The sequence below is a fragment of the Brienomyrus brachyistius genome, chromosome 21, assembly GCF_023856365.1.
Source record: "Brienomyrus brachyistius isolate T26 chromosome 21, BBRACH_0.4, whole genome shotgun sequence".
NCBI classification, from domain to species: domain Eukaryota; kingdom Metazoa; phylum Chordata; class Actinopteri; order Osteoglossiformes; family Mormyridae; genus Brienomyrus; species Brienomyrus brachyistius.
This window is the reverse complement of record NC_064553.1, coordinates 3,556,359-3,582,477: the sequence shown is the minus strand read 5'-3', so window position 1 is coordinate 3,582,477 and position 26,119 is coordinate 3,556,359. Positions and strand designations below refer to the sequence as shown.

Genomic DNA, 26,119 nt, shown 5'->3' with positions numbered 1-26,119 from the left:
ACGAGTTTTATTCAAAGTGACCAAGTTCTAAATGGTGAGACAGAACACACACAAATGGACGGACAGACAAACAGACAGTCTCCCTACTTTGTGTCATCGGCCACCTCGACCTCAGCCGGCGCTGTGATTGGTGCGTTGGAGTGTCCTGCAGTGGGATCGTCCGTGTTCAGCTCTCCATTGGTGGAGCTCATTACCTGTTCAGGTGTATAGGATGAGGCGAGTTAAACATGTGTGGGACTCCATGGGGGGTAGGAGGAGGCCTCAAACCGCAGGGAATAAATGGAAGATTCTGGAATCTATATTTGATATTCATAATGTTTATGGCTTGGCTTAATAAGGGCATTCCTATAGACAATATGTGATGTTAACTATAGTTCTCAAAACACTTTTCACATTTTGATAACTATGCTTCCTGCAATTTGCCTGCTCTCTGAATATCCAAGGTCATCCAACCAATCACCAATCGTATTTTCGCATTGCGTCACCCACAGACATAAACCAAATCGAAGAGTCGTAATTCACAGAGCGAACGCTAGATGGCACCAGAGGCTTTTAGGAAAAGTTCTCGGAGACGACACACAAGCCTGTCATTCAACCTCCATATCCGCTTGAGATTGCAATACACCAGAGGGGAAATAAAAGTGGGGGAAGGAAACAAAAATCTCAAAGCTGCTCCTCCCAGCCTGTAGCTGAGAGCGATCAATGGAGACCACAGTCCTACATCAACTCAGAACACGATCCCTCATGGGCAGGAGAGCCAGACAGAGACCAGGGACACAACTGGAATCCATTTGGGACAGGATGTCGCAGAGGGGAAAAGGGGTTTAGCTAAGAACTGCAGACGAGCATCTCAGCGCAATGTCCCTGGGCCTTGGCAGTCAGTGCCTCGGCCTCAGTAAGAGCGAGCAGCGAATGCGGCATGCAAGGGAGGCGGACAGGGAGGTGGAAAGAGGGGCACCACAGCCAAGCAGTACCTGCACAGAGCCCCCCAGCCTATCAGCTGTGACCTGTGACCCCAGCAGCTCCCTAATGGTCACTGGAGTGGGCGGGGACTCGCTTCCTGAGGATTCGGGCGACTGGTGCAACAACGGATGGCCGGGTGGGGTGGGGGTTTGAAAGGGAGGCGGGTGGTGGGGTAAGAAGTGGTTTGACGGGGTAGGTGAGGAGTGAATTAAAAGAAGAAAAAAAAAACACACAACAAAAAAATACCAAACACCAATTTCATGCAGAAGCACGCATGTTAATAACGGACGGGGGGGAGGGGTTAAAATGCTGAACACTGAACACAGAATGCAGACAGAATGCCAGGGAGGGGGGCTTAATCCAGAGACGGCGGCAGTGCTGATCCTCCACACGGGGGCCCGGGCAGCAGATGGCGGTACGCAGACGCAGGGAGCATCCGGCCGGCATCAGGGCTGCGATCAGGCGAGTCGGACACGCCGCGCCCCGATTATAGCGTGACGCTCGACTTCGCGTCCGCCGTGCTCGGGGACGACGTGACGGGAAGACAAGCTGCATAATGGAACCCGTCAGCGGCACAGATGGCTCACGTGATCCGTGGCGAGACGCCGGACGACAGACGTCGAGAAAAACATCCACCGGCGGGAAGAGACTGCGCTCTCGTCCTCCAGCTCGCCCCGAATCCCCATCGTCAACCCGGACCCCGGCGACGGGGTCATGCCGGCTCCGAGGATTTAAGATCGCAGGATGCAGGGGATAAATCTCCCGGAATATAAATATATGTTTCGCAGCAGCCAGCCTTACGGCAGAATTCATAACAAAGCTCATGTTTAGCTTCGGAGGTTAGGTTAGCACTGGTGCCCCTGAGACCAGGGTTCCGTGTGTGTGTGGAGTTTGCATGTTCTTCCCGTGACATCGTGGGGTTTCCTCTAGGTATTCCAGTCCCCCCCCCCCCCCCCACCACAAAGTCCAAAAAATTTGCTAAGGTGAATGGGAGTTACCAATTTGCCCATAGGCGCATGGTGTGTGAGAGTGTCCCCTGCAATAAGTTAGGGTCCCATCCTGGGTTGTTCCCTGCCTTTCACCCGTAACTTCCGGGATTGGATCCGGCCACTGGCGAGCCTGAATAGGACAAGCAGGTGGGTGGGTGGATGGATGGATGGATGGATAGATGGAATGTGGAGGCAGTCTAAAACCGACCCTGGACCTCTCAGAAAACGCAGCTGACGGCTGTGGGGTGTCAGGACAAGACTCCCATGGGCACCGATGGGTGTTCGCTCACCTGGTTTTTGGTCTGATGTTGTGCTTTGTCTCTGTTGCTGGACGGCAGCGGCGCGTCGCTGGGCACTGGGCCTATCGGAGTGGGCTGTCCAAACCAAAGGAAAGAGGTCAGAGCAGCACACAGCCTTGGCTCGGCCAGCGGGACGAAAGGGGAGCGGTAGTCTGACGACGGTCTTTCCACACTCTGGGTTTTCCCATCCCTCCTCCCCCTCGAACACTCACGAGTGGCTTGCCGACCCAGTCGTACTCGTAGTCGAACACGTAGCCGTTCCTGTCGAAGAGGTCAGTGAAGAGCTTCCTCAAGTAGTCATAGTCTGGCTTCTCGAAGAAATCCAGCCTCCTCACATAGCGCAGGTAGGTGGCCATCTCCTCTGGGGGGGGCGACAGGGAGCAGTGTGCGAAAAAGGAACACCCAGCTTCAAGATTCTCAGGTCAGCGATGTCCGTCTGACTGATAAGGACACGGGTTGCCGGCTGACCTGGGAAGCTCTCGCATAGCACCTCGATGGGGGTGGCTCGCTTGGTGTCCCCGATCTTCTGATAGCGCTCCTTCAGAGTGTCCGCCTGAAATGGGAAGGAAGGTCATGTTTCGGAGAACTGTCACCAGCGCACACACATGGGATGAAGGACTCTCTGTGAGGATAAGTGTAGTGATAACGGCCCTCCCCCTACGAAAAGCACCCCCCCCTACTGGCATCTATAAGCCCGAAGTGATAAATATACAAACAGTACAAAAAAACTGACATCCTTCAGCAGTAGGGAGACACCCTAGCGGAGATAAGGTGGGTCCGGCAATTCCCGCCGTGGGGCCTTCAGACACCGACGCACCTGAGAGCAGGAGATCCTGCCGCCAGATATGTGTGTGCAGAGCGAGTGTTAACGATCGGGGGAGATAAGTGCCTCGGCCAGGGCGCGATGTGCTGGAAATGCCGAGACCAACACAGATGGACGATAAGGTCGCCGAGAGGCACATGCAGGAGTGGCCGCGTAGAGCCTAGCAAGGGCGACTGCGAGTGATAAACGGTCAACGGGAGGAGTCCGTCACTAAAGGCACACGCCTGCACATCCGGATCTTTTTAAGGTCGCAGATGAGCCTTTGCTGGTGGAGGGAGCCTGAAAGGAGGCAAAGCTGCCTCTGAACATGGGGATCACATTCTCACACAGAACCAGCCTGCCAATATTTCCCAGCGTGAGTGTTTAACCGACATGGTCGTCGCTAACCTCTAACAGTGCTCTGCACCTAGACTGACAGTGACTACAGCCATTCTTTACTTTAAAACATCAAGTTGCACTTGATAATCTCAGAGTCATGCTGAAAAAGGCAAAACGTGCCTCGTTTAGACACCTTGCGTCTTCCGTGCGTCATGTAACCCCCACGGGGACACGTTTGCCGTGAGCCCAGCTATGCCTTGTGGGAAACGTGGTCACCATTGTCGCTCTTACGGCTGCGTAGAGCACAGCGCCAGCGGCCCCCGCTAAGTAACAAACAGCGGCAAGGCCTGTATATGCGAGCATCCACGTTTTCAATCACTGTTCACAATTCGTTCACACACACTATTTCTGAGACCTGGATAGCGAGGCCACAGGAGAATATAAACCGGCGGGTTTAACGATTAAAAGCCGAATTCTTTCCTGAAGTCAGCCAGCCATCTCCCAAACGTTCGGTACATGTGAGACATGGCAGCGGCAGGTCATCTCTGATCGCAAGAACACGGGCAAATTCCCTACCTTGAGGCCTTGCCAGGGCAAGCTGCCTCGCAGGAAGTACATGAACATGTGACCAAGAGCTTCCAGGTCATCCCGTCTACTTTGTTCTGCAAGAGGAAGGGGAAATGGGGGAAGAAAAAGCAGGAACAGAGTGAACACTCGGCTTGCAGAACACAATTAAATAATTATGAATGTTTCCAAGTGGGGAATCCTCACGCAAGGTCGACAGGAAACACCCAGCTTCAGATCCCCAATGGCTCCCGAGGGGCCGGCGGGCCCCGCTCACCTTTCCCCAGGTGTGTGTTAATGCTCATGTATCTCGCTGTCCCCGTCAGGCTCTTATGCTCCCGGTAGGGGATATGTTTTTTGGTCTCGGGGTCGATGTACTCTTTGGCCAGCCCAAAATCGATGATGTGGATGGTGTGCTGCCTCTTACTCCCTGGTCGTCCCACCAGAAAGTTCTCTGGCTTTACGTCTCTGTAGATGAGGCTTTTGGTGTGCACGTACTCCATCCGGGTTATCTGCTCCGTCATACATCGGGACACACACACACACACACACAGACACATACTTGGGTCACACTGGAGCTGGTTGCCAGCCTGGACCAGAGACAGAGCCGCGGTGCCACTCACCAGCTGGATGGCGATCATGAGCACGGTCTTGAGGGAGAAGGTACGGTCACACAGGTCGAACAGGTCCTCCAGACTGGGCCCCAGCAGCTCCAGCACCATGGCGTTGTACTTTCCACATGGACCAAAGTAGAAGACCTGCGGGATGCCCTCTGTGAAACACACACACACACACACACACACACACACACACACACAGGACATAAAGGCTTTGCAAACCACACACACATTCACCTGCAGACCAGAGCTGTGCAATTGATCGAAAATTAATCGAAACTGAGATTCAGTATCTCTGACATAATCTTCCCCGTCGGTTACATTTTTTTTGTTTTAATTCTGCTAATACTTAAAAAAAAAAAAAATCAATTAATACTTTCTCCAGTGTTTGTTCATGTACTGTCCCCTTAAAAACACACTAATGTCTGTGCCGTCATGTGACTGCGCCCCATCCAGTCTGCGACATGGAAGCAACACGTAGGGGAACTAAAAACACCAAACCGACTGACCAACTCCAGCAACTTGTACATTACTGGACTGCATTATGGCGGATTTAAACTACATACAGCTCAGTAGGTAATCTGAAACAGCTATGCTGTATTGTGAAAGAGTCAAAATTCAGTAAATACTGACACTGTCCATTACCTTATATTCATGTAATAAATATACAAATGTCAATTAGATGTAATGCAAGTAACCATTCTTAACCTCAACTCAAACAGAGAACGATTACAGCAAAAACTTTTGTTGGATCACGCAGATATTTCCTCAAAACCTGGAGGTACGCGCACACGCATGCACGTATGTGCGCGGGTACACACACAGCGAGCAGGGTCCCTAACTCTGGAGCAGGGATGACTCACACGCTGCTTAGTCACAGCGCTGTCACTCTGGCAAGGCTGCTGGGAGATGTCACTCCAGAAGGTTCCGAGAGCCAGTGACGATGCTGCACGCATAACTAAAAGGCAGGGTTTCTGAGAGCACGCCACGGCAGTGGGAGGTCTGCCTGCTTTCAAAACCCCGGATTACGGTTCTCCTTTTAGGATTTCCCGGCTGAAACCCCTCCATTGAGATGGAGTACTGAGAAGGGTATAATTCAGTGGCAAACACTGGAGGTGGACACAGATGTGGTGAGGGATCAACAGCAGGACTTCATAGCAGCTGGGAGGAGCTACTGATTCACAGCATTCCCAGTATGAGAGCGGTAGCATCCGCCACCAGGGGGCGCCTTCAGAGACTTTCCCCGCCAACACAATCTGACAAGCACAGGCAAAATGTACTGCCTCCCTCCAAGCAGCACTTAGCACAGCTATTTTCTCTAAGAGGCAAGCGAACACACCTAAGTCATCCCAGTATGCACCGTGTGATGGCATCGTGCAGTCTCATAGGACGGCACACGATCCGAATAACCAATGAGAACAGCCTGTCCAAGGCCGTCCCACTCCGCACTGCTGCAGAGGAGCTGCGAGGAAAGCCGGTACTTCTGAGCTCACATCTCGCCACCGTGGGGAGTCTGCACCACCTTTCTGGGAAGGTGAGGAAGCAGCACAGTCATCCCAGGCCTTACGGAGAAATGTCCAACTATTAAATACCATCAGAGATATGCGTGAATGAAGCAGAGCACAGATGAAGTGCTAATTATCAAAGGAGTACTTACTAAACACGACACGACGGGTATGAAAAGATTGGGGAGGGCTCCAATATACTGATAACTATGGGGGGGGGGGGCTCCTGTATCCTAAAAACCTGGGGACACACACACACTCCTATACACTGAAAACAGTAACTTGCGTAGTTCTCGGACTCTTACTAAGCTGACCTCACACGCATCTAAAACAGAATCGTGTCAACAGCTACATCCATTTGCAGGCCTCCCTGGGGTTCCCACGGTGTGGCCCACAGCAGGCCGCCTTCCTGTGACGCCGGGGCTGGGGGCCGCGGGGCAACTGCCACTCTGTCTGGGTCAGGCCAGGGCTTCTCTCTGCCAGCAGCGACATGCGGGACCGACTGGAACTCGGAGGGCAGGGGGACCCGCTTGAAAGAACAGAGGATCAGAGGAGCTGCTACGCCAAGCCCCAGAACCCCCCACCCCTCCATCTGGGCATCATGCCGCACCAAATGGTCCCTTTTGCCAGATATTGGCCTGGCCTGTGCGCCCCTTTCAACACCGCGGGATATGGGAGCGGCGGACGAGGGCCGTGCACACAGGCCCGACAGCCTCCCAGGCTCAGGTCAGGACAATACTCACATTTTCAGTTACTCAGCGTATTATTTAATACAAAGCAACACACTGCATCCAGACAGGGTCGGCCAGTCCATAGAGCACATGGGGATTAAGAGCCACGCTCAAGGGCTCAATGGTGAAATTACTCTGCTGACCTTGGGACCTGAACCTACAACCTTCAGGTAATAGGTGTCCTAACTCTCTGAGCCACAAACTGCCCCAAAATGCCCATCAAAAGCAGCGCAGCCAGCAATCAGAACCAACCCGCGGCCATAAACCAGGGCCTTTAGCGGAGGGGGAAGAGTGACCGCCAAGGCCGTCACCTGAGCATTGCGTTCTGGTGGGAGCCCGGGAACAGGCCCCGCCCGGCGGCCCCTGCCATCTGCGGCTGACTCAGTGAGCACGCCGCGGCCTTGCCGGAGCTCCACCAGACGGCCAAATGTCAGCGCTTGGAGGGAATGTCCGGCTGCCAGGTGAAAATGTTACGGAGAACGGCACGTCCAGAGAAGCCCGGCTGACTGGAAATTCCTAAGTGCTCGATCTAATAACTAGACCTCTACCGGGAAGTGTATTCCAAACAATTGAGCTTTCAGTGAATATTCTCACTGAAAACTAACCAGGTCCCCAACCGGTTGTTGTCTGTGGAGTTGTGTACTTTGGGTCGCGGGCAATGGGCCAGCTGGGACTGACTGTCACCATGGGGTCACGTCCTCTCTCAGCGCACGCGGCAGTGACATGCAGCCGCGCCCCGCCCCCCGGGTATTTTTAAGTGCTCACATGGGGGGGAGGGGGCGGGCGCCTAAGTACCTGAGAACACCATTGGCTGAAAGGCCATCACCCGACACCGACACAGTCCCATACCGGCGCCTTCAGCCAGCATGGCGGGGCTGCTATCGACAAGCCCCAATGCTGGATGGGACGGTGGCGGGGGCCGTTTCTCTGGCACTGGAGAGCCGACTGTTTTCATACGGGAAGGATATAAAATTATCGGTAACAGTATGAGCAGCGAGACGAATAGGAAGCACTGCAGCCACGTCCCGAAGGAAGGCGCCCGCGCACCACTGCGCCGCGCCCACTGGCAGAGTTAATAATTGACACTGCATAAAAACTGCATGTGGCCTTTCACGCTTGCAGTGCAGGGGTGCGTCGCGAGCAGGCCGCAGGCGGCAGTGGCCCCTCCCTCCAGGGCAGCCAGGACTCAGCCACCCGAGCATTTGCCCTACTAGTTTGCAAAGAGCAACGATGACGCCATGTTCTTCGAAAAGAAGCGTCAGCGATCCGCAGCGACCTCTGCAAGAACAGCAGTGACCTCACCGCCACACCAAGTCGTCATTCAGTCTTTTGTCATTCATATAAATGAAGATCGCTATTGTACATTTATTGAAACATACATTTCATACATTTGAGTTTTAAGAAGGGGAACAGGCAGTAAAGTTATGAGCCAGGGACGATGACTCGTCAAAAAAAAGTTTTCTATCCAGGTACATTCCAGTGAAGGATAGGAGTTAGTCCAAAACTGCATACTTGTAGTATGGAAAATACAGTATGCAAAGTGAGAAGTAAGTATGTATGCTCTGTAGACGAACAGTATACAGACACTACATTTTCAGGAATTCCGAACTGAGGGACGCTACACTATCTAACAAGGCCACTGAAGCTGCAATCAGACACAGAGACAGTTGCTTGTTCGCACATTTTTGTCAAGGTGCCGGAGGAAGTGCAGTCACCACACAAATGCAAGTAGAAAATATTACCCAGCAATTAAGTTAACCATGTATTTTATCGTTGATAGATGTTTACGGTTTTTAACCTTCGCAGTGGTCAAGCTACGTCACTAATAAACATCCTTGTCAGGTAACGTGCGTGATGGCAACCGCATTGTGCATAGTGTTCTCATGCGTACATACAGTATGTACTGCATGAAGGGATCAGTATTCAATTCTATTTTATTTGGATAGAGCATTTTCAGAACATTACATTATTTCAAAGTGCTTTATAATATCCCTGCTCAGAAGTAGTAGGCTACTGACAAAATTCAGTACCTACTGTGCAAGTATGCAATTCTGGATGCACCCTATGAGTCACCTCCACTGCTGCTGACATCACAGAAGGGCCTGGGGCTGGGCTAGCCCCCCCTCCCCCAATGTGTACCTACTGTCCATGTCAGCTGGGAGGTGGGGGGGGGGCATAAATGAGTACCGGATGAGACACAGGCAAACACCCAACCCCCAACCACAGTGTCTGCTGCGTTTGGTAAACAGAGTCTGTACATCATCGTTCGTTCTGAGGCACCAGAGGCCCCCCGTCAAAGCAGATGTCTAATACTGAAGCCACGTGCGGAAACGAAACCGTTAAAGGTCCAATCGGTGCCCACATGTGGAGATGGCGGCATTGTGGGAAGACAATCAGAGGGCTGCTTTCATGAGTACAGGGAAGTCTGGCTAAAAATAGGACAGCAACACCCATTTAGCCAAACAAACCCCCCCCCCCACACACACACACACACACACACACATACATACACCACAGTGTCACAGACAGGGTGGGGCCCCAGTTCTGGAGCTGTGCTGTTTCAGGCAGACACCAAGAATGCCCTTGGGTGCACCAGGTTAGCACTGTCCTCCTATTTGTCCTCCTCCATTCTTTAGAGGACGGACGGTCAGCCCTCTGCCACACAGCTAAGGCCCTGCAGCAGCTCCGGTGATACAGCTACCGGCAGGCAGCTCCCAACTCTAGGGGTGATGTGGCTAAGACCACTCACAGATTACAGAAAGACACTAAATGAAGTACTTGTGATTCCCAGACTTACATCATCGGTTTACACTAAAGGCGGCGGGGGGAGTCGTCATTGTTTTAGGGCTGCTTGGTGTTGTGCTACAGTGTTTGAGAAGTAGGTTAGGCTGGGTGGGGTGGTGGTGGTGGTAAGGACCAGCATTCCACTAAGCAAAAAGCCCCCAAACAACTACAGAATTCATACCGCACAAGACAGAACACAAACAACCAGAACTCCGCAGTGGGTTTTTCGGCTGGGGAAAGCAAACTCCATTAATACTAAACATCAAAATTAAACAAAAGCGAAACATGAAAACAGCAAAAGGAATCACTTTGAAATCTCCACTAACTTCCTGAAACAAACTGGTCCAACTGCAATGTGCCACTAATAATCAAAATGAAAATGGGCAGCTCTTAGTCCTACACACTGCAATAAACCCTGTACGTCCCAACACCACCCCCCCTCCCCCCCCCAAAAAAAAAAAAAAAAAAAAAACTGCCAACTAAGCACTTCTAGCTGGGTTTTGGTCACTGTCACTAAACTACATGTCTGACTGCAGTTGAGGAACCAGATGACGCACTGAAACGCTACAAAGGGAGCCTGCTGAGGAAACTGTGGGTTTAAAATGAGGGGAATTATGGGTAAATCAGCGCCTGGCGGCCTTGCTGGGTGGGGGTTTGGAACATGGTAGTATTTCTAGCTTCAAAGGACTACTTCCCCCAACATCAGCCAAAACAGTTCAAGCAGCAATACATCAGGGCTCTCTGCTCGCCTCACATGGGTCCAGGAGCAGCTCACAGACCCGCTACACACCATGAGCGTCCATGCTGGGGCCCCCATGGCCGTCTGAAGGCCCTCTCAGGGTCGGCAGGGGTTTCCAGGGACCAGGGTCTGACAACACGTGATGACTAAAGTCCCCAAGGTCCGCCCAAACCCTGCCAAGCCTGCCTTCCAGAACAGCTCAATATCCTCCTGTGTTTGCACCCTCTGGTAAAAAACACCATCAATGTTCTTCCTCCTGCATTCACAAGCAGAAAAGTGCCAAACCCACGGGGACGGGCAGCAGAAGCTGACTAAGGTCATGCAAAGTGCGGCGAGGCCGGTCCTGCTAACAGCACGCCCCCATCCCGGGGTGCTCAACCCACCCCACAACCCCAACCCCCCACGCTTACCTGAATTTCCCAACTGCTTGTAAAACCTGTATTCCAAGTGCAGCTGAGGTGCCCTGGACTTTATTGGCTCCTAGAAAGAAATAAAACATGAATGAGTCAGTGGAGACGACAGGGAGCAGGGAAGAGAGAGAACAAGGACGGAACGGAAAAACCATCAGCAGGACAGAGACGGAGCCTCTGCCAGCAGAAGGCGGGTGAATTTCGGGGGCGGCCAGTAGGCTGCTTCAGATTGAAAGGCCTGACCACACTCGGGGACAGAGGAAGGCGGCGCCCTCCTCCGCAGAGCTGCTCAGACAACATCACGTAAACGTCCTGGGGTTTCGGTACTCTGAAAGCCCACACTAACAGGCAGAGCGGCTGAACGCGTGCCAACATCACTGATGAAAGGGAACTGCACTCCATGCGAGGGACGAGGCTCTGATGCGACTCTGCCAGCCGCCCTGCAGCCCTGCCGCCCTGCAGCCCTGCCGCCCTGCAGCCCTGCCGCCCTGCCGCCCTGCCTCTGCCATTCCAGTAACCCCAAATTCCTGCTGCTGTTTGACAGCGGTGCTGTGACGCTAACACAAATGGTGCATCCCACAAAAAGCCAGTCACATGACCGACGTTCCCCCCCCCCCCCCCCTCATCTTCTCAGCTCGGGTCACACTGGTTTCTAAGCAGAAGAGAGTGATGTTCACATCTCACACACAGGACAGATGAGAAACATTGTACAGATTTCTAAGCTATTAATATCATATTAACTTATAATATTACCCTAATATGACAGCACAGAAATAGATACTTCCCGATAAAGCTGCTGTAAGCCACGGATTACATTTTTAAGGGCATAATCAGAGTAAAAATGCATAACAGGCCCCAGCACACAACCACGGCTCTGAAATTAATCATTAATCAGCCTGTGAACCAGAACTTGGCACCAGTCTTCACACCAAATGGTCCCAAACACCAACAGTCTGACATCACACTCCTCATACGGCACGGCCCACTTAAAGAAGTCCTGAAATCCCTATCCAAAGTTTCGAAATAAGAAACTTGGATGGACTGACACCTCGCCGTCGTGGCTTGGGAGAATCGCGCCCTGCCAGAGCTCAGGACCAGCTGGCAGGACGGCAGCCTTCGGCTCCACCCCTCAGCCTGGAGGCCAGTGGGGGTCCGTGTGCTGGGTGGGGTCCAGATCCCCAAGCCCACAGACAGAATGGGCGGCCCATACACTGAACTGGGGGAATTCTTTTTAAAATTTAATATCTGGGCAAGAGCACCGTTATGCTTAAACTGAACGGCAAAACTCCCCCCCACCCGAATCTCTTCTCATGAAGCTCAAGCCGTCCCGGCTGACATTAATGATGGGCCTCCCCAGCCTGCTAGTCCGCAGTGCTAGAGGGAAAGTGCTAAAAACACAAACATGGCCGGACCCTGAGGAGCATAACAGAACCGCCTTCCTGAGCGCGTGATGCTCAGAACCTCCCGCCTTCCCTCCACACTGAATAATTAATGTGGAACACTCAGTGGGGGGGGTGGTGACGGAGCAGATGAAGACCACACCTCCACCCGCTGTGGCTTCCTCCTACAGGCACAAAACCAGCGGTGACCTTCCGGTATCCTGCAGCAGAACCCGGGTGATTTTCACCAGTGGGGGCGGGGACACCACCACCGAGACGCTTTGTATCTCGTGCAGTTTCAGTATCTCCTGACTCTCATATCGGGGAGCAGACGGTACTGAAAGAGGGCAGGGCACCACCGGCCCAGCTGGGCTGCATCTCCGTCACTGACAGAAACCCACTGCGCGTAACTCGCTTTACGGGATTCCTACAAATTTACTAGTCAAGTCAGTCAAAGCTCCCTGCTCCTGAGAACCTGCTTCTTAGTAACGAATTTCCAGTTGATTTGACTGTACCAACTGAAAATAAACTCAAACATAAATTTATGCATCCAACCACATTCCGAGCCTGTCTGAGAACTCAGGGCACAAGGAACATCAGTTTATTAGAACCTGTTGACTATAAATAGATGCACCTTTAACGAATTATAAAACAAACAGCTGACTACTCCATCTGAGGTACTAAAATGGAACTACAGCAGTCCTAACCCTTTATTCCGCATTCCAATACTGGAAATTAAAACCTTCTGTTCTCAATAACAGATTTTTTTTTTGTGGTCTCTCTAAATGACCCTTTTTCACTCCATAACCCCATATAAAAAAGGCCTTCCCCTTTTCTCATACAATCACGTCAATTTTACCGCAGACCGATCTTCAGGCTTCGGAAAGCACATCTGCGCTGCGTATCTCAGCATCTCAGATTTTCCCCCGCAGGCCTGCCTCCCATGAGAGGCCTGCAGAGAGCGGCGCGAGGGGCGGACCACTGGAGAGTAACTAATGGGAGTAACGGTAATGGTGGTATTACACCATTCAACTGTTTTTGGGGCAGATTAAGCTCCATGTACGGAGACAGTAAAACCTTGACTAAAACATATTTTATCACTGGCAATAGGAGCCGCCTGGTGCATTGTGGGAGACGCTGAAGTGGCCACAGCTGGCAAACATTCAACAACGCTCAGATTTCGGATTGGATTTCAGGGTCCGGACGAAGCCGTCAGCTGCCCTAGCGTGACAGCTGGCTGCAGGCGTGGCGCAGCAACGCCATTCCACAGGCTCCGCCCCCAAATGGAGGCCAGGATCTTTGCAGTGCTGCGCTGGACCCTTGCAAGCGGGTGATGAGGTTTCGAAACCCTCTGTGGGCATCTCACACCACGGGCTGTCAACAGCTGCCTGGTTTAGCCACGGGAACCAAGGCTATAACCGAAGAGGGGCTGCTTAGACGACAGTTCAAATGAAGAGACATCCCACCATGAACACGAGATCCCAACAATAACAGGATGGCTGGACAGATCACGGATCTTCGGGAGCGAGTTACAAATCAACCGGTCCCACCACCAACTCACGACTAATAAAGGTACATCAGGCCACTCTGTGTCTAAAGGTTACTTTACAGTCCTGTCCCGCCCTGTAGATAATAAGAACTAAGTCATAAAAATTAAGTTATCATAACCAGCACTGGAACGGAAGGACCTTTCAGTAATGGAAAATAAGCCATTTCGTTTAAAAAGGGAAGAGGAAGAAAGGTTTGTGTTTTCCCACAAAAGATCAATAGCCACCTCAGTTCCCGTCATCCTACACGGAAGGCAGAGGCACTAAAGGGCCAGTCAAATGACGGTCCTCGAATTATGAGAAAAGCTTCAGGTCAATACCACATTACAGGCAATTTACGGCCCTACCAGCAGGCCTGTTTAAAAGGCCGTCCAACAGGGCTGGAGACAAAGCTGGCTGTCATCAACCTGCCCATTGTTCACGATAAAAGGTACAAAATGTTCTCATCTCTGCCATCTCCATTACTGCTCTTCGCTCCCTTGTTACCAGGAAGGAGGGGGTGAAGGAACCCCCCAGCTAGTGAATGAATGGGTCCCCCGAAGGAAAGCGAGAATACGAGAACGTCCACCAGAGATGGCAGAAAGACGCTAACGGGCGACGCCGACCAGTCCCAGGCTGCCGAGCCGAACCGAACCGCCTTTTCACAGGAACACAAACGGCGGCCGGGATAGCAGGTGGGTGTAGGACTTAGAAACGAGTGCAGAAAAGATGAGATAAAAGAAAGGGGGCGGGAGTGTTGTGCCCCCTCCTCCACCATCAACTCCTGACCCAGGGAGTTTGAGAAGCGATTTATGACGCGCCGTTAAATCAGCGCATCTACTGAGGATTTTGTAAGAGACCCACACTGGCAGGAGGCTCCAGCACTACTGAACTAAAACAAAAGCGGCCCTGTGAAGGCAGCCTGCTTCTTTACGTGTCCCTGGAGGACAGAAGACTGCCGAGCCTTTACAGGCGTTTCCTCCCACTCCGTCACTCTGGGGGAGGGTGTCAGTGTGAGAAAACGCACAGCTGAACTGAAGACTGGACTACTGTGTGCGCACACCTCTGGCTAACAAAGGCAACCTTTCAAAGTCGCCTGTCCCGTAAGCGTGCCGTGCTCTGGGCAGGGACGCCCTGGTGGTCATGGGGAAGCACACCTCTGCTCCTGGGCTGCGAGCCCACGGCCGCGAGGCAGAGCACTGCAGATGCGAGATTCGGGACAAAGAATTCAACACAGAATACAGAGCAGAAGCAGCTACGTGCTCGTCTGTGTGCGCGCGGCAAAATCCTCCATCTAACAGGCTATTACAGGTCTTCAGGAAAGTTAAGAATTCCTGCATTTCCTTTACAAATATACACGTTAAACAGCATTCTAAAATCCTCTTAATTGGTAATGGATATTCGGCCAAGGCTTCACTGGAGCCAGGGGCTGTCTGTTTGCACATGATGTTAATAGACTCGTCAATGTCACAGTTATAGTAGCTAAGAGGCTAAGCATGTTAGGCACAGGGAAAGCGCCACCTGGAGTCTGTCTACAAGCTGAAGGAGTGAGATGAAGAGGAGCATTGGTGCCCATCCATCTCAGCAGCCCCCATCGCTATGCTAACAAGCTTCTGGCGAAACCTCTAACCTGCCATGACTGCAAAGCAGCCTGGCGCAAAAAGGCAAAAATCAGGGTATTCGGTGATGATAAAATGCCCGAAAATGAGACGTTTCACCAGCCTTGTTAGCTTCCCATCAGTGACCGACAGCGCTGAAGCGTCCGGTATGAGCAGCCTCTCTCTGCACAATCACCGGCCTGCAGCTACCCTTGATATTGCTGTGACTGGCACCTTCCTGGACTTCTCCACATTTGTCTACGAAACAGACAAACTCATTTTCTGCACCACGAAGGAAGTCAAGCAGGCAGCAGAACAACTTAAGTCACGCTACAGAACTCAATGACAGCAAGGCAGCATACCCATCTTCTGAGTTTAAAAAGGAACAATGAACCAATAGAGGAGGGGGGGCAGAGAGGCAAATTTCCTTTATCATTTCTTGGTCCTGCTGTGAAAGTCCCCGGCCTGTGATTCGCAGCACACCCACGGCGCACGATCCGCCCCCTCAGCGGAAAGTAAAACAGGCCCAACCATTTCTTGAGGGTAATGAGACGGGTTTCTCAGAATCTTAGAACCGCAGCCCTAACGATCCTCAGTTAATAGATCACCTGTGCTGTCCGCTTCACAAAGCCAGGAGCAACCTTAGGCATGGGGAGTCAGCCAGCCTGCCACCCCCACACCCCCACCTACTCACAATCTGTCACTCATTCGGCAAGGCTGACACTGTCCTCCCCGCCTCGTCCTCTCATCCCTCAGTTCCAAGGTTCCCGAGGACTTGCCCCGGACGCTGCGATGCACCCAGTGAGAGTGCACTTCATCTGAGGGCTTTATTTATGATTAATAGTCCTCCCTCTGACTTATTGACTGACCGCAAGACTATTCTAGTGATGCAGATTGTCTTCATCCAACTGCTTCCTGGGAAAATTTTCGCGGGGGTTTATGTAAGCGTGTCGATTGGAGCACAGTGTAAACAGGTGTGAAATGGCAGAGTACAAGAGGGATCTGGGTCTTACTAGAGTGACAATCACATGTTCATTGGCATAGAGCTTATTCTAATGGGCATGACATTGGCTCATACTAGAATGACATCCACATGGTGGTCGGTGTAAGGCTTATTTTAATAGGGCAGACAGTGGTCCTTACCAGTTTGATAGCCACGTATTCATTGGTGTAGAGGTTCTTCCCCAACCGCAGTTCTCCAAAGTTGCCGCAGCCGATCTTCTTACCCACCCGGAAGTTGGGACCGACCATGAGCACCCCAGAGTTGGTCCCTGTGCCCCGGCCCCCATGCGCAGTCCTGCTCCCGGGCGTCTTGGACATTCTTCTCCCCTCCTCGGCCTCCCCCTTCCCTCCTCTCTTGTCAAAATCCATAAGCTTGTGATACCCGGGCCTCTCCACGGTTACGCCGCTGCCATGCAAATCACAGAGCCGCGGGAACTGTCACCGGTGCAGTCGTTTCTCGGGGGTGAGGGATGGGAAGGAGTGAAGGGGGAATTTGAACAAAGCAAGGCAGAGAGGAGGGCCTTATGTACATATAAATATGTACATACATATATACACACACACACCAAGATAAAAAAAAACAAAAAAAACACTTAAAATAAGGATGGCTGGAAGAGCAGCAAATTCAAATGGCTCCTTCGCACGTTTCCGGGCCCTTTGCCTGGATGCACGCTTCCTTCAAGGCTACCACTCCAATTTGAATGTGATTCTTTTCTCCAAGTCCCAGAATCAGAGCTGCATGTCACCCAGCCCCCCCGGAACGGGTCGGCTGAGCACACGGCCTGAGATCTGTCTCCCGGCCTAGTAGAATCGCACCACCGTGTGCCTGCTGGCTCCGGCGATCGGCATCGCGTCCTCCCGGTCAGAGCTGAGCCTCGCAGTGGGCATTTCTTGCACTCCGGTGCATACAGAAGGGAAATGCAACAAGGGCGTCGGCTGTACGGGAAAACCCAGGATGCAAAGCTGCTCTTGCTTGTAACCGGCGAGGCTGAAAGGAAAATCCACAGGCACTGTTAAGCTCAGAACACACGAAGGCGAGCAAAAGACCCATAAATCAACCACTTTGTCATTCATGATGGGAACAAAGCTAAGAGGTCTTCAGTCTTTCTATAGGCTGATTGTCCTCTGTTGGAGAAATAAGTTCAGTCTGAGAACCAGAAAGGCCAGAAGAAAGCAAATAAGAAAACAAAGCTATACTTTATACACATACAGAAGGTTTGCTATTTAAATACAGTGAATCCCCACCTATCGCAGAAGATGCGTTCCAGACCCATCAGCGATAGGTGAAAATCCGCGCTATAGAAAGACCATATAAACATTTTTTTTATAGTTTAAGCCTATAAACTATAAAGTGCCCCATCCACACGCTTTAAACACATGTTAACTTATTAAAACAACATATGACGTGTGAATGTTGGGCTAAGGATATGAGTAACATAATAATAATAATAATAATAATAATAATAATATGTAATGTGTTTATACACACACACACACACACACACACACACGTATGTGCACATCTGTCTCTCTGTATACGTAATGGAATGTGTAAAAATAAGAACATTTTAATAATGGTGAGCGACGTCCGCGTAACACTTTCCTTCCCAAAGCATATCTAGGAGTTTTACCTTCTTCTGAATGGTGCTGGTGATTAGGCTCATTACTACCAGAAGGCTTAGAACATGCAGGATGCGTAAAACAAAATTAAAACAAAAATCGGACCACGAGCAAGGTATGAGATACGCAGAGAACTGTGACGGATCGGGGAAAAATCCGCAATATAGCGGGGGATCGCTGCATGAGTATTTAAAATTTTAAAAAAACTGAGAACAAACACAACCACCATTCAACCATCTAACACCACCAACACTCAACACTAACCACCTTCAAATATTCAAGCAGCATTTTTGTTTATCACAGTGGCATTTCAGCATTAATCTTCCCCCATAATTTGCCAATGGATGGCGCGCGTGTAAACGATCCGTAAAACCGAACACTGAGGTTCGCCATATATGCCATGAGGACTACACTGCAGCCGATATGGGGTTTCAGCTTCCACAAACACACACGTCAGATCTAGACACATTTATCAGGCATGGACATCCAAAACGCCACGCTCCACACGCCCGCAGGAAACCTCCGAGGCCAGAGGACCGCGGGCGCTAAGATTCTCCACTGACTGCCTCGGGAGTGAAGGCGATGAAGGAAAATCTTGCTTTTCAAAAAGCTAATTAATAAATCATACTGAGGGAAAGTAGGAGAAATCTATTTTCATATTAGCGATAGAAAAAGAAGCCAGCAAAGAAATCAATATGGACTAGAGACATTACGTGCGTAATAGCAGGGTGCTGGACATTCAAGGGAGGGGGAAGCAGCTCTGTCAGGAAGCATTATCTAGCGTCTTTAGTACCAGCTCTAAAAATACACCATTCTGGAGCTAGAAGAGGGCTGAGGTCGTGCAAGAACAGACCAGCCACATTCTGGAAGTCCATAAGCCATCTCAGGCCAGACACACACACCTAACTATAAGTCTTGGATAAACATTTAAGCTCGACATACATTACAAACACAGTGGGACTACAGGCCATGACTTCTGCGATCTCACAAGCGCAGTCAAACAGAAAGTAAACTGACGCGACATGAGAAGGAAATGGTAAAACACCTCTTTGCGTGTCACCGCGCACTTCGCAATGTCTGTGTCAGATAAGGCGCGTCTGAGAGACACTCATCAAAACATTCTTCCCAGGGATAAGAGCTTTCGGTGAAAACCTTTCCACGAAAGGAGGGAAAACAAAAAAACTACAGATGAGCATCTCATCACAGATGGAAATCACTAGGAGAGCTGCAGCTGCATTTACTGACGATCTAAATCATCTGTGAAGTACTACGTGGACACAGACTGCATGACAGTCTGTAAATATTTGAAAACAGAACCCTCATTAATGCCCTACTGGCAGAGATCTGTCCTAGTACTGGAGTCCAATCCCTTTGTCTTTTTTATGTCACCACACCAAGACTCGTGAAGCGACCGATCCTTGTTGTAGATTAGCTGGGATTGGGCCATGGCAGAAATGTCAGCAAGCCATCCGTCTTTTCAAGAAATTTACTCAGGTGGATCGATGCTCGGCAGGATGCATCCCCGAGACGCGACTGCCAACATTAACAGGGCTGAAACATGAGCTCACACACATCCGCGACTAGCGCACTCTAACCACCATCCACAGTGCACCAAACCTCACGCGCTTCTTGAAACCTATGTCGAAACACAGAATCGCATGTGCAGTCTGTGAAATGGTGCACCTTGAGCACAAAAACCACCATTATCCACCATTACTAGGATGTCATACCTGTTCCAGATATGACCCAGTGAAAACAATGACTGTGATGAATCCTGCTTACCTGTATTTCACAAGTATTAGTGTTTGGTTGTGTTGGAGATGACATAACCCCTTCAGGGAAACAGTAGAAGGTATTAATAGAAAACTATACAGAACAGAAATCCAAAGGGTGCAAATCTATTAAGGATATGAATAAGTGAGAGGTAGTGGGATGACAACCTACTTAAAGCTGAAGGGTCACTGATGTGTATTAAATGTACCGTCATCTAATGACCTGTATCAGACTCAAGAAAATAAAGCAGATCTAATGTCCTTTAGGTAAAGATGCTTTCAGGCTGTGAAGACACAGCAGCAACAGGTTTGCACAGAAAAAGGAGATTTAAGATGGAGACATAAATGTCAGTCTCACGGCGCAGCAAGAGATTGAGCACACAGCACCTCACAACAGAAACAGCGGTGATAAGCAGCAGTGACTCAGTGAAGAGACTCTGCCTGTTCCGAAATGCTAACCAGGGGGCCTGCGTCAAATCTCTGCCCACAACACAAGCTTTCAAACCCACGCTTCGCTCGGCTACTCTACCAATGGCAAACAAGCAAAAAAAAAAACATGGGGGAGGAGATGCCAAAGTAGGCAATTGCAAAACCCTGCCATATCCAGTCAAAATACAGACTGGCTGTAAAACTCACACAGGTGTGCTTTGAACATATCCTCCCAGACACACCAAAGGAAGGAGAGGAAATCAGAGAAACGACCACAAAGAGTGAGTTCAGGTGCCTGCCGGCTCTTTCTGCAAAGATTTTTCTTTAATAATTCTATGAAAGGATTACACAGTGCACAGGTCTAAGATCTGATTCTCTCTAAGAGGTGCAATTTCCTTTAGGGGGTTTCTACGACTCCATGATGTCTTGCCAAATTCCAGCAAGAGGTGTCACTGGTTACAGTGGGAAATCTAATAAAGAACTTCGCACAAAAAAAAAAAAAAAAATGTAGGACCACAGTGTCGGAACATTTCAGATTCTTTTCGGTCCTCATCCCTAGTGTCTGATTAATCTGTCTAAAGACTTTCACTATGCACCACAAAGCCATTCTGCGCCCTCTTTACGCTCCAATCACCATCACATAACCCAGCAGCAAGTTAAACTACAGTGGCGGTGACACAGTCCCACTGCCCTTCTTACTCATCACTAACAAATGCAAGCTGTTCAAAATATGACAGTCATATCACATGGCACAAATATATTTGGAAAGACGTACCATTATAAATATTCACTCATAAGGTTTAAATTTATGCACCTCTATCTGTTCAGCCAAATACTTCTGCAGTTAAATACAAAACATTTTAAGCATGGCCATTAGTCTCCTGCGTTTTGCAACAAATGTTAAGATCCCTATCTCACCAACGTGAACCTTTTCTGCTCAACAGGATCCATAAAGTTAAATAAAATCTATCCAAACAGACAGGTTATCTAACAGGCTGAAACAGGAATGATTGACATGGGGCTTAATTCACACGTTACGTGTACAAAACAAACAAGAAAAACAAGTGATAAGAAGCAAACAGGTACATTACAGAGCTTATTCCCCCCACCCCACCCCACCGCGTGTCATGCAGGCACGTCTTTGCCAGTAACACTAAAAAACAAGTTCGTGTGTACAATTTAAAACATTCGCCACATTCAACCTAAACGTTACAAAGCTCTGCTTATATTATGACCAGATACTAATTAAGTAAAGCTGTCTAGCTGAACAAAATAAAACGGAAAAGGCATTAGCCGCTACCTACATACCGACCCATGTAAGGAGGACAAACACGAATAAACCACACCGTTGTGGCTATTTTTTTCCGACTGCCTGGTTAACCCTAACTTTAGTTACCTATCCTCCCGGCCGTGCAGTTACGGCGCCAGCTGGCTGTAGGTAGATCTGTACCTAACCCTGCTAGTTAGCTAGACGCTAAACAGGCAAACTCTTGATTAACATAAATGTTAAATAATAATAATAATGATAATAATAACAATGATAATGATAATAATAAGCCTACCTACTGCACATGAAACGCAGAAAGGTGCCTCTTCTGGCGACGCTTCGCGTAAATGTTTAATCTGGACGCTGACAAACCGGCTAGCTAGCCAGGCAGCTAGTTCAAAACAAGAAGCTTGGCAACTGATCAGTTACCCAGCTAACTAGTCGGCATTTCGAGGGATTTAGCTAACGTCACCAAACCAGTTATCGCCAGCTAGTTGGCCGGCTAGCTAACTGAAATATATACATATATACATATTGCTTTTTGTGGCCTAGTCCTTGCTACAAGTTTAAACTGCCACACGAGACTGAACGTTAACTATATATTTTAAAATAACAATTATCAACAAGCAAATGGCTATTCGGAATACCAGCCGGGTAACCTTAACTAAAAGCTTCCATTCGAAGTAGGGATGGCTAAAATAAAAGCGAGCTTTTCATTTTTAACAGGGTTGCGTTTGCACCGCACAGCCCATAACATGAACTGGGCAACTCCTTAATCCCCACAGCCGACGTCTATTCCATTTATTTTCACCAGTTATTCACGATCAAATACACTCCGTTGCCCCTCGGACAGACAAATGAAAGTCTTTTACCTGTTCGTGAGTGTTTTTGAGGGCCTTAAATGATCATGTCGGCGGCTTTATAGATATTTTCTCGATCTCATTTCGCTCGCCTCCCTGCCTCCTGCCGTTGTCTCTTTAAGCCTCCCTATACCAGTCACAAAGCACTATACGTCGCCCCCCTGTCCCGTCACTGTAGCTACGCTCTTAAACTAGCGTAGGTTGAATTGAGAATACTCAAGGAGCTCTCCGTTCGTAACTACAGCGATGGCAATGCATAAGCAGCCGCGTTTATCTGGCGTACCTTTGCTTATAGAATATGGATCGGGCTGTTTACGCCACGATGGATTTCAGGCATCGTTTCAACTGCCAGCACAGACCGTCGTGTATAATTCATTAACCACGCACTGACATTTAAAATGTAACGTTAGGATGATGAAATAAAGTTAATTGAGATAAAAGAGGACTCTGCCTAGAGCTTGCATACGCTACTAAAAATGACTCTTTACAGCCTTTACCGTCGTCTTAAATAATACGTAAAATAGATTTTAAAATACGGTTATTAAATGTTGTTGTAGTTTATTCCGGCATGTCACTTGACCTTCTGACGCTCATATCGATTCAGCCTTTTATTGTAAAAATAATTTTAATTGACATAGACATGTATACTTGATTATGTTACTTGTTTTCTTACAAAAGTAACGTATTTTTTTTCCACTGATGAATATGTACATATACTACATACACATACATAGACACAGACACACACACATGTATGTCTGTATGTACATGTAGGGACAGGACAAAACACCAAATCGGAACACTACCATGGGGCTGTACTCTAAACGCGTTTCTCCAGTGTTTGTGTGTGTAAAAAAAAATGTGTAAAAGTTTTTTGTACACACACACACGGACAGGAAACGGGAGCCCAAGGTACACAATTTGGACTTACAGTCGATCCTCTTCGTTTGTATGTCTGAAAGTTCGTAAGTTGAAAGTTCGTAAGTAGAGGAGTGTCAGTATATATAATGCCTACTTTCTTTCCTTGTTCCTCATTGTCTCACTTAAAATAGATTTTAAGCTGTCAAAAGAAACCCCCAAGGTACAAGTAACAATAAAGTACACGTGTGTGTAGAATAAGGTCTGAGCACCAAGCTACATTTTCAGTTACATAATTTGGCCATTTTCCACATGAGTTTTAGTTCCTAATTCTTTTTCATAATTTCGTAACTTTGTTGTATTTTTTACAATAAAAATAAATGCCTTATTTTCTATTCTATTCTGTTCTATTCTATTCTATTCTATTCTATTCTATTCTATTCTATTCTATTCTTCACACATGAACATTGGAAAAGTCTTCCGTAAGATGACAGGCCATTGTGTTATTGGCTGCATGTCTGTGTGGCCATTGTCCGGCCTTTAGAATATTGTAGCCCTTCTTGAGGAAGAAAAAACAGCTATCAGATAACTAAAAAAAAAAAGTTTCCTTATAAGGGACCAATCAACACAAAAATCTGCAGGCAACAGCAGAATTTCTGCCTTGAGGCTAAACGTTGCAGCAGGCATCGTGTGCGGAGGAAGTCATTGATTGTTTGTTGTTTGTTTCTTCTTCAGTTTGACCCAGGGTCTCATACAGGTGGTCATTGTAGGTGGCCATAGCATATCCTGAGGTCCTGGTCATTATATGTGGCCCCGATGCATCTGGGGATGTTAACAGAGAGCAGTAAAGCCTTCTTGTGGCTCCTGACTTCAGCGCTCACAGTCCAAGTCATCAGTAAGTATAGATGGTATCTTTTGAGTACCTCTTGAGTATCTCTTGATTACCTGTATCTTCTGTAGTTTTTCGATCTACATCCATTGTCTTATATTAACCAATGGTCATGCTCTATATAGGTGTTCTGTGAGGGAAAAGATTAAACATATTAATTATAGCAATCCATCCACAGCTCTTAAAAAGTTGGTCAGGGTCACAGAGATAGTACGTGAATGCTAATTATAATTATTAAGATAAAGATTAAGATTGCAATAAACTTTATCGATCCCGGGGGAAATGGTGCGTATGAGAGCAAGAATGTAGCGAGCAAGACGAACATATTCAAACATATAGTGGCAAACTAAGTGCAAAGACAGTACACACAGGGCAAACAGGTAAACGTGGTGCAAACAAATTTAAAAACCACACAGTACACAAATAGCACATCCTGAAAACAAAATATTGTAGTATTATAGAATTTTTTTATTATTAATGGCTTTAGGTAATTGCATGATTGTATTTATAATTATGCTAATTTTGTAATGTGGGGCAAAGAAGAAAAACAATCGAGTTATCTTACTCCTTACGTTGAATATAAAGCTGACAATTTGAGAGCTTTTGGTTAAAACCTCATTTATCTCATTGGCCTGTATTGTTCTAGCAGACGAAATATTATGTGTGTATATTTCTATCTTACCCTAGACACCTGTGACACAACAATCAGCATGCAGCGGCTTGAGCGTTACATTGGAGTGGGCCAAAATTTCACACTGACGTGTAACGCCCAGTGCCTCGACCCGTCCTCGATTATCCAGTGGTACCTTAACGACAAGCTCTTGTCAAACGACAGCAATGTAAAGCTGTTAAGAGACAATTCAAACACCTATCGCCTGAATGTGACTGCGGCACAGATGAGGCACAACGGGACCTACTACTGCCAGACACGTCCCGCAGCCGCTACCAGCAACAACGTCTTTATGAGGGTGGTCGGTAAGATGAACGGAAAACGCTGTTAGCTGCTGTGTAAATGTCGAAAAACAGATTCTTCCAGTTCCACTTTAAAGATCCGAAACGTTGGCTGAAGAAACGGAGTATTTTGATAGTGTTTTATTTAAATATTTACTAAGTTAGTTACAAAAACCAGAACTTTTGTATATCAGATAGGATGTATTTCATCATTAATATGTTTTCATTAGCTATTGTTAATAATAACAAAGACCAAGCTCAAATGTGTTGTTAAAGTGTGGAGTTGTGGAGTCCCCCGCCATTTCTTCCTTTTTCCTGTCATCTTTCAGATTTGGACCTCAATGTGTCCATCACATCACTGGATATAGGCGAAGGGGAGTCTGTCAGCGTGCACTGCGTCGCCCGATCCGCACTCAACGCCACCCTCTTCTGGACCCGCGGCAGTTGCGAGCGCAGCGACACCCGGGGCGGAAACGGGACGCTGCACCTGGCGGGGGCCACCATCTCTGACAGCGGCCATTACATCTGCTGCGCTACAATACCCACCGGCATCCCCCTCTGGAGAAGTGAGAGCGTTCAAATCAGAGTTACTGGTGAGTGGACATGAATAATAATAATAATAATAATAATAATAATGATGATGATGATGATGATGATGATGATGATGATGATGATTATGATAATCTGCCTTCGTCTGGATGGGCAACCATACTTAAACTACAACCATGTCGAAGGGACTGCTGCTTGTCTGCCTGAGATGTTGAATTGCGTTTCGGCGTTGCCGAATGACTCCTTTGCTGTTCTTCCTCAGCATCCGGTCAGAGGAACCCCATCGTTTCAAACTGCCCCCTGATCCACTACTTGTTGGGCAAAACTGCAGTCGTTCTCTTGTTTATTATGTTAATTTGTTTTCTGACATACAGAAGACACTGACTGTGAAAATGAAAGGCGTTGCTGCATCCTCAGTTAATGCGCAGGCACGCTAGCGGCCACACACAAATGTACGTGTACAGCTTTTTTGTTATTAATTGCAAACGCATGTCAAATTACGAACCCACTCTATATGCAGTAACAACTGAGGCCTTAATTATCTATTACTGAGCCTGAATGTCTTGACATTTCAAATATTTTTAAATGGTATAATCACAGCCTGTCTGGTGTAAAAAAACGATAGGTGTGACGTATGTGTTTACTCATTAAATTCAACAATGCGCTGCGTAAAAATA

General features: G+C 48.5%; 2 protein-coding genes across 3 annotated transcripts in view; one reads left to right on the top strand and one right to left on the bottom strand.

The window, feature by feature from the left end:
* LOC125716454 (casein kinase I) overlaps nt 1–22,350 on the bottom strand; it is a 22,843-nt gene extending 493 nt beyond the window's left edge. The window contains exons 1-10 of one of the 2 annotated variants that reach the window (XM_048988749.1): nt 22,208–22,350; nt 16,389–17,235; nt 10,743–10,812; nt 4,580–4,728; nt 4,234–4,468; nt 3,969–4,054; nt 2,720–2,804; nt 2,464–2,612; nt 2,243–2,326; nt 88–194 (exon numbers count right to left, since the gene is read on the bottom strand). In XM_048988749.1, coding sequence (XP_048844706.1) covers nt 88–194; nt 2,243–2,326; nt 2,464–2,612; nt 2,720–2,804; nt 3,969–4,054; nt 4,234–4,468; nt 4,580–4,728; nt 10,743–10,812; nt 16,389–16,616 — 1,193 coding nt within the window. In that variant the 5' untranslated portion in view covers nt 16,617–17,235; nt 22,208–22,350. Of the gene's footprint in view, nt 1–87; nt 195–974; nt 1,077–2,242; nt 2,327–2,463; nt 2,613–2,719; nt 2,805–3,968; nt 4,055–4,233; nt 4,469–4,579; nt 4,729–10,742; nt 10,813–16,388; nt 17,236–22,207 lie in introns of those variants that run through there. The other variant, XM_048988750.1, reaches the window with a different exon arrangement.
* LOC125716457 (peroxidasin homolog) lies at nt 21,399–26,119 on the top strand. Its single transcript, XM_048988753.1, has 5 exons — nt 21,399–21,506; nt 23,789–23,948; nt 24,630–24,917; nt 25,223–25,486; nt 25,705–26,119. The coding sequence occupies exons 2-5, from the start codon at nt 23,870–23,872 to the stop codon at nt 25,824–25,826; spliced, it is 753 nt and encodes a 250-aa protein (XP_048844710.1). The 5' UTR covers nt 21,399–21,506; nt 23,789–23,869; the 3' UTR covers nt 25,827–26,119.

Bases quoted from the DNA above. Each gene is read 5' to 3' on its own strand.
- LOC125716457 (XM_048988753.1), top strand. From the start codon at position 23,870: ATGCATCTGGGGATGTTAACAGAGAGCAGTAAAGCCTTCTTGTGGCTC. The intron at 23,949-24,629 runs GTAAGTATAGAT...ATCTTACCCTAG, and splicing joins GCTCACAGTCCAAGTCATCA to ACACCTGTGACACAACAATC. The intron at 24,918-25,222 runs GTAAGATGAACG...GTCATCTTTCAG, and splicing joins CGTCTTTATGAGGGTGGTCG to ATTTGGACCTCAATGTGTCC.